The 15,003-nt window shown below is 43.6% G+C and overlaps 6 protein-coding genes across 8 annotated transcripts; 4 read left to right on the top strand and 2 right to left on the bottom strand.

The window, feature by feature from the left end:
* Positions 1-1,611: 1,611 nt before the first annotated feature.
* GL218_00478 (1,3-beta-glucanosyltransferase gel2) lies at positions 1,612-3,099 on the top strand (the record flags this gene model as incomplete). Its single annotated transcript, XM_033576902.1, has 2 exons — positions 1,612-1,920; positions 1,975-3,099. 2 exons carry the CDS (start codon positions 1,612-1,614, stop codon positions 3,097-3,099), a joined length of 1,434 nt encoding a protein of 477 aa, XP_033441869.1.
* Positions 3,100-5,715: 2,616 nt separating this feature from the next.
* GL218_00477 (uncharacterized protein) lies at positions 5,716-6,289 on the top strand (the record flags this gene model as incomplete). The annotated part of the gene is made up of 3 exons (XM_033576901.1): positions 5,716-5,878; positions 5,942-6,049; positions 6,114-6,289. The coding sequence occupies 3 exons, from the start codon at positions 5,716-5,718 to the stop codon at positions 6,287-6,289; spliced, it is 447 nt and encodes a 148-aa protein (XP_033442154.1).
* Positions 6,290-7,636: 1,347 nt separating this feature from the next.
* On the top strand, positions 7,637-8,286 carry GL218_00476 (DNA polymerase delta subunit 4; the record flags this gene model as incomplete). Its single annotated transcript, XM_033576900.1, has 2 exons — positions 7,637-8,053; positions 8,113-8,286. The coding sequence occupies 2 exons, from the start codon at positions 7,637-7,639 to the stop codon at positions 8,284-8,286; spliced, it is 591 nt and encodes a 196-aa protein (XP_033442155.1).
* A 299-nt stretch (positions 8,287-8,585) lies between these two features.
* On the bottom strand, positions 8,586-9,924 carry GL218_00475 (uncharacterized protein; the record flags this gene model as incomplete). Of its 2 annotated transcripts, XM_033576899.1 has the most annotated exons (4): positions 8,586-8,758; positions 8,820-9,180; positions 9,248-9,402; positions 9,513-9,924. In XM_033576899.1, 4 exons carry the CDS (start codon positions 9,922-9,924, stop codon positions 8,586-8,588), a joined length of 1,101 nt encoding a protein of 366 aa, XP_033442151.1. The 2 variants fall into 2 exon arrangements, with proteins under 2 accessions (XP_033442151.1, XP_033442150.1); XM_033576898.1 differs by lacking the exon at positions 9,248-9,402 and having other exon boundaries at positions 8,820-9,149.
* A 1,128-nt stretch (positions 9,925-11,052) lies between these two features.
* On the top strand, positions 11,053-13,398 carry GL218_00474 (Ubiquitin-activating enzyme E1-like; the record flags this gene model as incomplete). 2 transcript variants are annotated; one of them, XM_033576897.1, is made up of 6 exons in its annotated part: positions 11,053-11,121; positions 11,400-11,570; positions 11,634-12,638; positions 12,686-12,944; positions 12,993-13,077; positions 13,131-13,398. In XM_033576897.1, 6 exons carry the CDS (start codon positions 11,053-11,055, stop codon positions 13,396-13,398), a joined length of 1,857 nt encoding a protein of 618 aa, XP_033442153.1. The 2 variants fall into 2 exon arrangements, with proteins under 2 accessions (XP_033442153.1, XP_033442152.1); XM_033576896.1 differs by lacking the exon at positions 11,053-11,121 and having other exon boundaries at positions 11,346-11,570.
* Positions 13,399-13,436: 38 nt separating this feature from the next.
* GL218_00473 (3-oxoacyl-[acyl-carrier-protein] reductase FabG) lies at positions 13,437-14,463 on the bottom strand (the record flags this gene model as incomplete). Its single annotated transcript, XM_033576895.1, has 5 exons — positions 13,437-13,597; positions 13,700-13,792; positions 13,849-13,935; positions 13,985-14,159; positions 14,218-14,463. 5 exons carry the CDS (start codon positions 14,461-14,463, stop codon positions 13,437-13,439), a joined length of 762 nt encoding a protein of 253 aa, XP_033441639.1.
* Between the last annotated feature and the right edge of the window lie 540 nt (positions 14,464-15,003).

Below are 15,003 nucleotides of genomic sequence, written 5' to 3'. Positions count from 1 at the left end.
TCTTCAGGGGAATCTTAAATGTTCGAATTGTGATTTTCACTAGTACCCACGCGCACAGAAAACGGTCCATGTTTCATCATTTCCTCAACCCTACACTTGTACAACAGCTGTGACGTCGTTCTAGTCGTTGTAGAACATTCCGAAACTAAGACATCGAGGGATCAATATGTAGCATTGTAGAAGACACAGAAGAAGCAGAAAGTGTTTAAAGAATCAGCCACACGATGGCCTAACCCTATCCCTCGAGCCAGTACAGAAAGAAAGCTTGGCATCTGTCAATAGAATATTCGGCGAGTTCAGGATGCTACCATAACCTGAAAGGAAGCTCGTACATCTGACAAGAAGCTAAGCAAATAATAGCCTATATAGCAAAAGACTTGCCCAATCCATCACGAAGCAACATCGTATTAGCCTCGTATTAAACTTGGATCTTCGATGGAGGATAGGCTAGAACATTAAGCCATGAGAAGAGTTCCCTGGGAGCAACAACATAGTTTACAGATGTAGTTGCCCTAGATTAAATCTGATAGTTAATTAATAAAAATATAACTTAGGTACCTAAAGCAAACAGCATACCATCATTACAAAATGCCAGTGCTAATGGTGTTAATACATAGTGTATGACAGATATGTAATACGTGTAATAAAACGTTTGACCCATTAGAAAAAGGTCGGTGAAACTATAAAATTAGTAGAGGACCAATCTTGAACAGGCATATATCATTGCATAATACAGTACGGTCCGATGGTGTCATCATGCTAACACGGTAGTTAAGCACTCTAAATGGGTGAGAAATTACAGTGCGAATATCAAAAAACAATACATACCCTAACTAGAGTGGGTAGGTAGAACTGAACTAGGAGAGTGAACTAGGAAATTGAACTAGGGAACTGTCAGATGAACCAATCCTGGTCGGGTTATACTCCAGCTCCACTTTATGGGGCTTTCCTTGTTTGGATGGATCTCTACCCACTCAACCAGTCACAACCCCCCGACAAGCTGTTGATTGTTGCAATAGAGACGCCCAAGAAAGCCCAAGACGCCCTAGTCAGCTAGTAAAACCCCTCGTAAAATCGTAAAATCGAGTTAATATAGGTGGGCAGTCACTGATTGGCATCGTGTAAATGGATGTTAGGTACATTACCATAGTACACTCATTACCTTAGGTTAGGTATGTATGTGTACCTATGTAACATTCGCTCATTCGCTCCTGGTTGCACCTGCAAACCTGAATCTGCCAATTATCTATCTACCTTCTTCCCTCCTTCGCACCCAACCTCTTTTGCCTCTTCGTAACTTCTTTCCATCTTGTCGCTTACTTTAACTCAACTTTTCTCTTTCTACCATCCTCTTTCACTAATTCACTTAGACTTACTCACACAATCGTTTTTTTCTTGGCCATAGGCCTATTCTCGTCACTCTCTCAAGAACTCTATTTAACAAAGCTACTTTGTGTTGACTGTTCGCACCTATAAAGGTTATGAAATCGACATCCCGCAAATACTAATTAAACATCAAAAACCCTTTTCGAGATTCTATTACCTGGAGAAACGAACCTCGCATCAACTACGCCCATTGGAAAAAAACACCTTTGGACAATAAAATTAATCATGTTACTTCAATCTGCGATCGTCGCCCTAGGCGGCGCAACCCTAGCGGCTGCTGTCACTCCTCTCGAGGTTCAGGGTCAGCAGTTCGTCAACTCCAAGAGTGGTAACGCTTTTCAGATTGTGGGGATGGCTTATCAGATCGGCGGAAGTGCTGGTTACGACCCAAAGCATGGGAAGGATCCTCTCTCTAACGGTGACATCTGCAAGCGAGACGCCGCTTTGATGCAGGCTCTGGGTGTCAACACGATTCGAGTGTACAACTTGGACCCTAATCTAAACCACGACGAATGTGCCAGCGTTTTCAATGCTGTAAGTTTCAGTATATTAAGTGACATGCGACTCTAGACTGACCGTTGGCGACAGGCGGGTATGTACATGATCATTGATGTGAACTCGCCCTTGGCAGGCGAGTCTCTGAACAGCGGTGCGCCTTGGGAGTCGTACTATGCCGCATACCTTAACAGGACCTTCGCCATAGTTGAGGCATTCAAGTCTTACCCTAACACCCTTGGGTTCTTCTCCGGTAACGAAGTCATTGATAACGTCAAGACTGGTGCTACCGTACCCCCTTACGTCCGTGCTGTCACTCGTGACCTCAAGAACTACATCAAGAACCACGCCGACCGTGCGATTCCCGTTGGCTACTCAGCTGCCGATGTCCGTGATGTCCTTGAGGATACCTGGAACTACTTCCAGTGTGCTATCGATGGTGACGAGAACGACATGTCCCGAGCCGATATGTTCGCTCTGAACAGTTACTCGTGGTGTGGCGACAGCTCTTTCCAGAAGTCTGGATATGACACCCTTGTTACTCTATTCAAGGATTCCTCCGTTCCTGTCTTCTACTCCGAATTCGGTTGCAACACGCCTTCTCCTCGTGTTTTCACTGAGATTGGCACCATCTACGGACCGCAGATGATGGGTACTTTCGCTGGTGGTGTTGTCTACGAATGGGCCCAGGAGGACAATAACTATGGTCTAGCTGAATGCAACGACGACGGAACTGTTACACTCTTGGCTGACTACCACACTCTTCACGATCAGTACAGCAAGGTTGACTTCAACAAGGTTCAGAGCGTCAAGGCTACTAGTAAGAAGGTGACGCCTCCTGAATGCAAGGCCAGCTTGATCAAGGAGAAGGGATTCAACAACAACTTCACCATTCCCGCCCCTCCCCCTGGAGCTCAAAAGATCATTGACAACGGTGTTTCGCCCAAGCCATCCGGCAAGATTGTTGACATCACCGACTACTCCGTCAGCCACAAGGTTACAGACGTCGATGGAAAGACTCTTTCGAATCTCGCTGTCAAGCCACTTTCGGGTGACGAAATCAACACCCCCAGTAGTGGCTCCTCTACCGGATCCGGCTCGTCTGAGTCCGGCAATGCTGCCCCTACTTTGGCGCCTCAGGGCCCCCTCTCCGCCGCCGCCATCGCCATCCCGGCGATGATCGCTCTGTCTTTCACAGCCGGGTTCACGCTGTTCTAGGCGATCAGTTGAATAGTCACTGGATAATGAATGTTTGGCGTTGCACCCAGAGAGTAGCCGTGGGTTATGACAGTGTTTTTGACGTTTTATTCCCCCTCTTGTAATTGCTGTTTTCAGTCGTAGGACACCAGGATCGAGGGCTTCGTTGTATTTTAGGTTACATGTGCACTTTTGTGCAGTACATACATAGAGGTCAGATTTGGCATTATTCTTAATGATTGTGTATTTTTGTTTGAATCGTGATTTGTTCAAGAATGGCAGTGGTCCTAGCTCGTGTATTACTAGGTTAGAAGATTATGCCAACCTTAGGTACCTTTGTAAAGGATAAGAGCTATACAGTTAAGCATTTTAGCCTCCAGCAAGAGATCATTTATTCCTACGAATTATCCTCGAATTGGTAACAGAAAATGAGGAATATCAAACAGACAAGGAAATCTCTACGTCATGACAATCATTGCTCAGTACATATAACAGCAATCTCTAATATTTCGGTCGCTGTTCCCAATACTCATCATTCCTAGACCGACAACTGCTGCCGAATGCGCAATAGAAGCCACCGCCATTATTATTCGTTTTTGGACTGTTTATAACAATGGGGTCGCTGCATGTAGTTCCTGCGCCGCAATTACCATGAAGTACTTTTTGGACTGAGTATTTTTATGGCAAGCATCAATTAGCCGTTATTTCATAATGAATGCAATAATATCGAAATGGCGCATTTTAAATTCGATAGGTACTTACAGATGTGTAGGCGGCATTATACCACACACAAACCTTCTCCCCAGGTTCACCAGAGCATGAATAAGTAGTCCCTAATATCCAAGATTTAGACACCTCAAAACTACCGTTAATCCACTCCAATCCAGGAGGTACATCCTCTGCGAAGGAGAAGTTAATAGAATACGATGTCGATTCCTCTTTGCCAACCTCACATTCACCAGAGCCGCATGATATAACTTCCTATATAGATATCAACCGAATTTGTCAAACAAGTTAATTATTTAAAAGCCACACCTAACGGGTTAGAACCGGCAATCTCAGGGGTAAACATACTTCAATACAAGTTCTTAAAGCAATAGCAACTACTAGTCTACAAGGCTATGTAACTAGGCGCATATCCAGTAGGAGAGGACATCAGCAAGGGTGACAATAAAACTCTGTTAAATTATAAGGAACTATGAACCTAATTAAGACCAGATTACTGATACTGATATAGTTAAAAATGTCTTACCCCATGTCTCAGTATAGTCCGGAGACCTAATAACTTTTATGGAATAGGTTGAGTAAATGCAGTGCTAAGCAGGGAATATGAACTACCATCTCACGCCATGATATTTTCTTCTTCATCATATTAAAAACTCTCCTGCTCCCATTTGAAGCACTTGCCTTGATAAAAAATGAAGAAGCATTTTGAAGATGTCGGTAACTTAAGAACCAAACCAGGAAAGAGGGCTTTCCTACTTGTGGCATTATAATATATTAACGCCTTATTGCCGTTTATATATTTGGGGACCGCGTGAGAAAATCTTACTTGGTTATTAATGATCGTTAGTTAAACCATTAGGATTTTAGATGAGACGCCTTAAACAAAGCATATCCATGGTATGTATAGCTACAGGTTATTAACGAAGCTACTTCCAATGCTTTCTAGCTCTACACCATGGCACAAACTGTCCAACATTTCCGAGGCTTGGAGTATTTGTCGGTTTATATAATTTTATTATTTCTATGAAAACTAACTCAAGTCGTTGAAGTTACGTGATTCATATTCCGAAATACAATCCCTCGGCCAATAGCTATTAAAGCAACAACACAAATTTAGACTTAGAAATGAGCTTCTCTGGTCACTTCATTACTATTGTGTGATGTAGTGCTGGGCCAGCCGTGTTATGGTCTTTGGTTCACGAGTACGTAAAGCCTACAAGCCGTCATTCTCTACAAAAATAAAATAGCAATTGGGGACAATCAAATAGTAGTCTATTGAGAGCGTGAATTCAAAGGTTAAAGATAATAACGGACTTGATCGAATAAATATCGAAGTAATACATTTCATACTAACCGCCTCTAGCTTCTCTGTGCAGTATGTCACATCATTGTTGCTCAATATGATATACCTTCGTTAAAAATAGATGGCCATTAAACCAAAACAAAATTCTTCAATCAGTATTTATGACCTCTCTTATTGGGTACAAATTCTCGAGTTTACAGCTACCAGGCTCGCTTCGGGGAAATGTACCCTAGTGAATGTAACAGCTGACAGGTAAACTACTAACGATCTGGAGGCTTTAGGTGGAAGACAGAGTAGTGGTATAAATCCAGGCTCTTTGGATTTAAGGACTCATTGTGTGGATGGCGGCGTGAATCCCTAATCATTACGTTAATGTAGTAACCCGCCAGGCAACGTACAACAGGACGACTGAAATTTGTGATACCGTCTAACGTTGTTCAGAAGGCGACGAAGACCCGCGCAGTCCATACACATCTGTGAACTACAAGGACACAGATCATGCACGAAATTCGCAGTCACAACATAAGTCCAAATCATGCTAAGAATGTTAATATAATTTAACTGTCCTACAACAAGCTGCCTTCAGACCTTGGCATCCTTTAGCCATCATGTCGACTAGACAACGGATCCGAGATATCATCAACCTCGCCAAAGAACATATTTCAGCGCTATCAGGCAAATACCGCATCACGCCTGCTGATTTTGATCAGCTGTATCAACTGTACCAAAAAGACACCTCGGCAAAGGGACTCTATGAATTCATCGTTGACCGTATGTACTAGCTTGAAGAGAAGAGCTAGCTATATGATTTACTGACCTGGCTACCTAATCTAGATCCCATCACGCATGCCATAGCAGGAAAGCTGAACAACCAACCTATCGACGTACTCGCAACCATGGTTAATAAGACAGTAGAGGTTTGCCAAGCTGAACTCGACGCTGGTAAGTTAACACAGACGGGAGACGACATTACGCCTGACTGACTGACTGACTAAATTCTCCTCAGAGATCGAGATGCACCAGGCTGCAGAAGTGACAGCCGCGGCAGCTCGAGCAAAGGCAATGGCCGAGGCTAGAAGTGTGAGCCAGCACACTCTGAAGGGCGACAAGTCGTTGCAAAGCAGCTACGCAGATAGCAAAATGGAGATGGAAAGCATATCTTCTGAGACAATCCTGGGATGAGAGAAACGGGATGGAGTAAAGGATGATAGCAGGCCCTAGGGCGATGTCATGGCAGCACGAGATATTTAGCTTACTGGAAAACATCAATACGTCATACTAATAAGACAGTAATATGCCGTTCAGAGAAGGAAGCCCTACGTTAGATAATTCATGACTCGACGAGCAGGCAGGTCTATTCATATAGTGACGTTTTCATACGGATTTGGTGTTCACCAAATTAGGCACCTAGCTTTTCCGTTCTAATTCTAATTTCCTTTCTTTCTGACGTATTCAATACAAAAAAAAAAAAATCAAATCAACCATTTTAAGTCTTAGTTAATAAACAGAGAGAAAAAAGAGGATATTGTATTGGGTTCACGATGATGTGCTATCAGGGCCATTCTAATATTTTCACTTTCCTATAAATAGTTGAATGATTCATTAGAAAATTACTAGAGTTATATCCAATATAACCAGAATTGCAGGCCTATTCACTCGCATAGAACTGACCACTTACTGCTGGCATAGTGCTGATTTAGCAAAAGGGGATCTTCAGGGGTCCTGCTATGAATAAGGGGGGGAGCGTTTATGGATCTATGCAATTATACGATATCGAATTAAGGGAATCTAGGTAGGTTAGGTAGGGATGCGAATTATGCGCATAATTGACCAATTATGCGATATTATACATATAATACGTAGTATGCGTATAATACGCATTATATAATTAAATAATTATGTAATTATAATATAAAATTTTTTGGCCTTTATTTATATTAAGTAATTTTACACAATAATAACAACATCTATTTTAACTTATAAAATTAACAATTCAATTTAAAATAGAACCAAAATTTAGGCTTAAGCAATAAATTAAAATTAAAATAAAAACCAAAATGGAATTAAATCAGTTAATTTGATCAAATCTAACGTAAAATAGCCTTAGACACGATGCTTCATTACTGGCGTTATTCCGATTTAGTACTAGTGTATCGGATAAAAAAAGGCCACTTTCCGATTATGCGCATAATTGATCAATTATGCGGTATTATATAATATTATACGGTATTATACGCTAGTGATATTATATTTTTCGCATCCCTAAGGTTAGGTACTTAATGCCACGTGACAGCGCTCGGATTTCGTGTTGCCCCGCCAATGATCAAACAGTCAAGGAAGCTGTTGTCTGAAAATCCCCCACGTCATTCCACAATTGAGCCGATCTAAGATCTACAACATCGCACAAACATCAAACACATCTCAATATATTCCTTGGATTGTATATCCTATGATCATAGTTAAAACACCATTATCAATTATAGTCATTGTAGTAAAGTTACTGTATTAGTTCTTGATAATCACCACAAAATGACCAATACGAGACGTTCTAGCGGCGGCAACCGCACCACTGGCAAGCAGTCGACCTTATCCTTCAATCACAGGGTTACCAAGTCCGTGCCTAAACCCGCCAAGGACTTGGTCTCTCAACCAGTAAAGCAGAGTCCGCTGGGGAAGCATATCTCTTCCGCTCAACCGGAATCTAAGGAGGAAGAGGAGGAGGAGATCAAGGATGAACTTGAAGACGAAGAGCCTTTGGTCAAACAGCCTCATATCCAACCCGAGAAGTCGGAATCAGAACTACGCGCGACCAAGGTTACCGATCGTCAAATTGACCAGTATTGGAGACAGCTAGAGCGCGAGCGTATTGCTAAGAGGGTGCATCAGGAGGGTCTAACGCTGGCGGAGAAAGTGCTACGATATTGGGATGTCAGCTCCCAGTACGGAGTAAGTGGTTTTGTCCCTCTATTCTATGTTTCTCTACAGTTTCTAATGACCCCTAACAGCCTTATATCGGAATTACTCGCATGAAGCGGTGGAAGCGTGCTGAAAAGCTGGGTCTAAACCCGCCGCTGGAAGTCCTCGCTGTACTGCAGAAGGAGGAGTCTAAAGGCACCCTGGGCATCGAGAAAGCGCACATGGATGAGATTCTCAATTCAACCACTGTCGCCGCAGTCTGAGCTATAGGTATATAGTCAGAACGATGATACTTGAGGTCTTAGAGATAGATGTGTGTACGATTTACGGGCGATGAGGAGATCGAAGACCTTGGTCTTTGTGATATTTATGATGGTTTACGCGATGGCGTTGGGGAATTCTGATATTTGCTTGGCCAGAGTTGCCGAAAATAATCAGTGCTTGGGTTTGATATACTGCGTGATATCAATCATCTTTTAGCTGGTAGCCAACTAGGACTACCTAGGTATTATAGTTGCCTATGTACAGATTACTACAATCGCAACCTATTTATCCAAACTGCTTAGTACCAAATACTCCTCGTTCGATGATGTGGAATGGTCTCTTTCCCTTGCGCCTCTAATAGTTTCATGGTGTCGTACAGGAAAAAATCTATTAGGATAGCGTTTATCTTCGCGTCAGGGTGTTGACGTTTGATCTCGCGCTTGAGAAGTTCCACACACCAGATACTACATGCTAATTGACTCTGTTAGCAGTGTCCGGACACAGGAGTGATGCTAGAAACATTGATACTTACCCCTGAGCTGTATTTCATAATCGCTTCCGTTCTCTAGAATATCGCCCCTGGCTATCATTGCAAATAGAGGCGGACTATATCCTATGCAACCCAACGTAGCCAATATCTGCGGGACACGGTAGTCTGCAAACATGGTGATCTTGTCGATGTCCCTAAACTCACCGTAGCCCTCACCGTTGAAGCAGGCCCAAATATCCGCCACTAGGATCTGGGCGCGCTTGAGAAACCGGACAGGTTTGCGTCGACCTTCAAACCGAGACTCGTCTCTGAAACAGTTGAAGTCTTTCGCAAGTAGGTTAACTAACCCCGCGGCCGACTTATTGGCAGCTTCTACGCATTTCGTAAAGCTGCAGCTGTATTTCTACAAGGGGCCGAAGCGCGTTGGCGATGCGTTATCTCCATGCTGTAGTTCTGGTTGGGTTACCTACTTCATATAGAACTTGTCCTGCTTCCCTTAGGCAAGAAAGCCTTGCTTCCAGCAGGGGGATCTCTTCCTCGGTGCACGACCTAAAAACGTATCTGAGGGACTCAAGGTTGCACTCCTCTTCGTTCTGCCAGTAGTGCGGATCGGTTATGGGGATATCTTTGTATTGATTAACTGAGAATGCTCATCTTGGAAGACACGCTATCTTGACACCAAAGAAAACTCCGAATACCGAAGCGACTAAGTGTTTGATAATATATTAAACCTACCTTCTTCCAGTGCCCTCTGCAATGAAGCTACTAGACTCCAGTATCCAGTCCAGGTCTTGTCTCGGTATGAGATGGCAAAACGTTCCTCTTCCGGGTGTAGGGACCAGAATGAGAAATTGAGCAGGTCCATGGTAAAAATGAAGGCAACTGTGGATTCGTCCTTTGTCTTGGGATGTAATTCATGTTCGGACCAACTCGCGGTCGAGAACTCCTTTTGCTGCATCTGCTCGTAAATCAAAGCTGCAGCATTTTTGGAAGCTCTCATGTTTAAAGCTACATCGATCGAGTTGTCGCAGACATATTCGGCGCCCTCCAAGACACCAGTCTCTGGTTCTTCATCCAAGTTTAGCTTCCCTTGGAAATGTTGCCTTAAAAGAGCTAGAAGCTCTGGATCCGCCTCGTCATCCGACATTATAGCAAACTGGAATGGGACCAGGTCTGAACAGTAATCAGTATGTAAATGTGTAGTAAAAGATGATGCAATTGTTTGGTTCTTAAGCTGAAATGTTAAGGATATGTAGTGGGGAACGGGGATTTACAAACATTAGGTAGAGTACCGTACCTATAAAAAAAGAATACCTAGATTAGATTGTTGTGAAATTTGAACCTGACTTGAAAAATATTTATCAAAATATTTATCCAGGACTTTATGCGGAGGAACTGTTTCAATGAAACTCCAAAACAATCTAATGTAACTATGATTTGTATATCATACAAATAAAAGTAAAAGAGTCATCTCTCTTTTAAAAAACGAATCACTGGTAGCTTCAGCTCAGGTAAATGTATGTATGTACACTAGGTACCTCCTATTCTTATCGGTTAGGTACTTGTACTAGGTCAATTCTTTTAGCTTTGAGCTACATAGAAGTACATAGTATACTTCAATAAGGCTTGGCAATCTCAGGAGGGGGCTCCACGTTGAAAGTGCAGACCACCAAATGATGTGCAATCTGCATACTGTGTTTGGAAATTAGTGGGTATTATAGCACATCGGCCCAATAGCGTGAATTCCCGGTAGCAGCTGTAGCATGGTACCTGTACAGAAGCTTGCGACCTGCCTTGGCTGCTTGGCTGCTTCTAAATGCTTGCCTGCATTCAACTGCATTCAACTGGGAGTTGCTAACCTTAAAAGCTTATGGTTAAGACACTACCAGGTAGTCCCCCGATTGCCCCGAGTTGCGAAGTCATACTAGCAAAGGCAGGAGCGTCACAACTTGCTTCCGGCTCCAATTGAGCCACTACTGTTCGAGCATTCTCCAAGGCTGGCGGTGCCTTCTTTTTAGTACTTGCTTTCTACCTATCGTCTCGTCATCTTTCACACCAAGCTTCTCTTTACCCTTTTACCTTTTTACTCCGTCTAGTTACTCTATTCTTTTACTCTCCTATCCCCCTTTCTCTCTTTCCTATTCCCTACTAATTCTCGACCGTATTCCTTATTTCCCATCTAGTACGCATATCACACACTATTACAAATTACATTATCATATGCATCGACGAAGAGATCTTCCCAGATAGTGATTTGGGTAGCTAGTTGTTCGAAATGGCAGTGGCACGAGATACCTTCAACCGCCGATCTCTTGGCCCCTCGCTGAACGCGCATGTCAAGGAGGTAAGTCGCCAAACTGCATCCTGCACGGCATCATCTCGTTTGCGCCCTGCATCTTTCCTACCGCTGCGCGCATCGTGAACGATCGATCCTAGGTCATATGGGCTGTTTGCGATTTATCACCACAGCCTTAACAACCTTGCGCGACAATATCTCGTTCACGTTTCCAACCTGTAGCCTACACGAGCGCCTACTTTATTGTGTATTAAAACCTATTAGACTACAAGATGGATTTATATTCGGCTTTGGAGTCTAAATTCACGCTGACCCTAGATTCACAGGCCCGAGTTCTCATGGTTGGCGCAGGCGGAATCGGCTGTGAACTGTTAAAAAATCTCGCTCTCACCGGCTTCGGCGAAATTCACATCGTCGACCTCGACACAATCGACTTGAGTAATCTGAACCGACAGTTCCTTTTCCGACACGAACATATCGGGAAATCCAAAGCACTGGTACGAGCAAATGATAGATCGGATCGGATGGTATATATAATGACGTACTGACCACACGGTTAGGTAGCCAAGGAGGCGGCAGCAGTATTCAACCCGAACGTCAAGATTGTCGCGCACCACGCCAATATTAAGGACGTACAATTTCACGTCGAATGGTTTAGAGGGTTTAAAGTAGTGTTTAATGCGTTGGACAACCTCGAGGCGCGACGTCATGTGAATCGAATGTGTTTAGCGGCTGACGTCCCTCTAATCGAGAGCGGAACGACAGGTTTTAATGGTCAAGTTCAAGTCATCAAAAAAGGTGCTACAGCTTGTTATGACTGCACCACAAAGGAAGCGCCTAAGACCTTCCCCGTTTGCACGATTCGAAGCACGCCGAGTCAACCTATCCACTGTATAGTTTGGGGTAAGAGTTACTTACTCAACGAAATCTACGGTACAAGCGAGGACCAAGCTTCCCTCGATCTCGGCGAGAACGAAGATAACGCATCGGAAATCGCAGAGCTCAAAAAAGAGGCAGAAGCATTAAGGAAGATAAGAGAATCGGTTGGCACGGAGCAGTTTGCGGAAATGTTATTCGACAAGGTTTTCAATGCGGACATTGTTCGCTTACGCTCTATGAAGGATATGTGGAAGTCGAGAGAACCACCCAAGCCTCTAGAATACAAGACGTTGATGAGCCAAGCAGCCGAGGCCCTCTCATCGAAAGACCAGATCCTCAAGGATGATCAGCGCATATGGACTTTGGAGGAAAATTTGATAGTCTTCAACGATAGCTTAGACCGCTTAAGTAAGCGAATGCTAGAGCTACTGGCGATACGTAGTGAGGACTCTCCAAAGCCTACTATCACTTTTGATAAAGATGATCAGGACACACTCGATTTCGTTGCTGCTAGCGCGAACATTCGATCGCATATCTTCGGAATAGAAGCTAAGTCACGTTTCGATATAAAACAGATGGCTGGCAACATTATTCCCGCTATCGCGACCACAAATGCGATCGTTGCTGGCCTTTCCGTCCTTGAGTCATTCAAAGTTCTTCGAGGGGAATATGACAAGGCACGAGAGGTGCGTGGTGAAGCTCAATAGATTTGTATATATTGCTGACATTTTAGGTATTCTTGACACCTTTTGCGCCTCAGAGGTTACTAGGGACAGATCGTCCTCGACTACCAAACCCAGAATGCCCAGTTTGCGGCGCCTACAACGCTAATATTAATGTTGATCTATCAAAAGCGACGCTTAACAATCTAGTAGAATTTATTAAACAACAACTAGGTTACGGCGAAAAGGAATTTGCCGTTAATAGTGATGCTGGCTTGCTATATGATCCTGACGAGACGGATAATCTTGATAAAAATCTTAACGAACTCGGTCGGTTCCAACGTCCACATTTTTATTGACATATCTAATAATTTATAGGTGTCAAGCAAAATAGCTTTGTCACCATCGTAGATGAGGATGATGACGATACCTTCATCAACGTGGTCATTAATATTCAGGAAGCGTATGTCGTAGCAAACCATCCTCACTATACTAATAACTAACTTTCCTTTGTAGCAAGCTTGCGGATAAACCCATTGAAGGTCTCCAAGTCGACCAAACACCTAGCATCCCTCGTCGACCGAAGAAGGTGCTTACTATTCAAAGCAACGGGATTAGCCAGACTAATGGCAAGCGTGCTGCCGATGGAGAGCCTAAGGACCCCAAGAAGCGTTTAATAACGGAAGATGGAGCATCTCCAGCAGCCAAGAAGGTGAAGAATGACGATGACGTGGTCATTATTGACGATGACGCTGGTACCGGCGCGATAGAAATCATCGATTGAGTGTTCGTCGCTTTTGGCAAATGAGAACTCGACGAAATTTATGTTGCACTTAAGCCTCCGTCGATATTGAGCACGCAGTTGTGTGCGTAGGAATTTTGGGCTAGGAATAATGCAGCAGTTGCCACCTCTTCGACCAAACCGAGTCGTCCAAGAGGGATGAGAGCAGATAGCTCATTTTTCCGATCCATGCCTGCCGAGCCTGTATATTAATAATCGTGTACTTTGTAAGAGGATCGGTTAGGGGAACAAGGTTGAGCAGGCGGGGGGAAGAGAAAAAAAATCAGAAAGGATGAGATGTCACCTTTCGTCATATCGGTCTGGATATATCCGGGCAGGAGGACATTGGCACGAATGCCAAACCGGCCTACTTCCCAGGCCAGAGATCGCGTTAGACCTAGAATATGCGTGTTTAGTTAGCTTACGAGCTTAAAGAAATGACCGAGTGCGTACCAACGACGCCGGCTTTTGACGCGGCATAAACGCTTGCCCCCCGTCCCCCGTGAGTAGCTAGCAGACTAGCCACGTTAATAATACAACCTATAATAATAAAGTGCAAGTGTTAATTGTAAGGTAAGAATACGTTGACGTGTAATCAACTTGCCCTTTCTCTGCTTCATCATCTTGGGTATGAAGTGTTTACAACCCCATATGGTACCAGTGAGGTTAGTGGCAATGATCTCAGTCACGTCTAATCTGCTAGTGTTGAATAAGAAAGAGTTTTGGGAAACGCCAGCAGCGTTGACGAGAATATCACAGGTTTGCTATGATATCATATCTACATCAGTGTTGTGTACGGAAACCTAGCAAGAGAATGCATACTAATTTGGAATCGGATATCAGTTTTTCCCAGCCATTTTGAGTTGAAACGTCGAAGGCGGTTGTATAATGCTGCTGTGAAGAACCTTCCTGTCGGTGTAGAGAATTCGCAGCACTGAGGAGAGTGTCTTCATCACGTCCGATAAGAGTGCACCCTGCTCCTTGGGCGGCGAAGAGTCTGGCAATGGCTAATCCTATGCCCCGGCTGCCGCCCGAGATGAAGCAATGCTTTCCTGCCAGGGACTGCATTTCTTCTATTCAGTTATGTGGGAGAATATCATCTGTGCATGTGTATATGGAGAGACATGTATATCATTTTTCTTTATTGGTATTTCGCTATTACTTGTACAAGCAGCGATGCCTCTATATCCAAATTCATATCTCTACCTATAGTCATATTTAATTCTCAATACGGAGATATGTATCTAAAAAAGGTTGGTCACGTGGGTAAAGTAAGCTTTAGTCAATGCCCATGCTCATGTACATGTACATAGTACTGATTCAATTAAGTGACATTTAATTCGTACAAGATACGAACATTCGGAAAAAGTAACTTAGTACCTAATCGCCAAGCTCTCGAATTTAGTGTGGCTTTCTGCAAGTTACTTAGGTACGTATGTACATGCAACTTTTCCCCTGAAAGATGACCACTTCCAATCGGTTTCCAGGGGTCCATACCTAGACGAAGGACTGACGATACAAATGTGGGGGGGAGATAAGATTGGGCTTGAAGGAAAACACAATTAGAGTTGAGATGATGCCAACTCTACAAACTTTACCATTTTGCAA

This window comes from Daldinia childiae, assembly GCF_008694065.1.
Source record: "Daldinia childiae strain JS-1345 chromosome Unknown Scaffold1, whole genome shotgun sequence".
Taxonomy (NCBI): Eukaryota; Fungi; Ascomycota; class Sordariomycetes; order Xylariales; family Hypoxylaceae; genus Daldinia; species Daldinia childiae.
The sequence above is the reverse complement of the archived record's forward strand: the minus strand, read 5'-3'. Positions and strand labels throughout refer to the sequence as shown.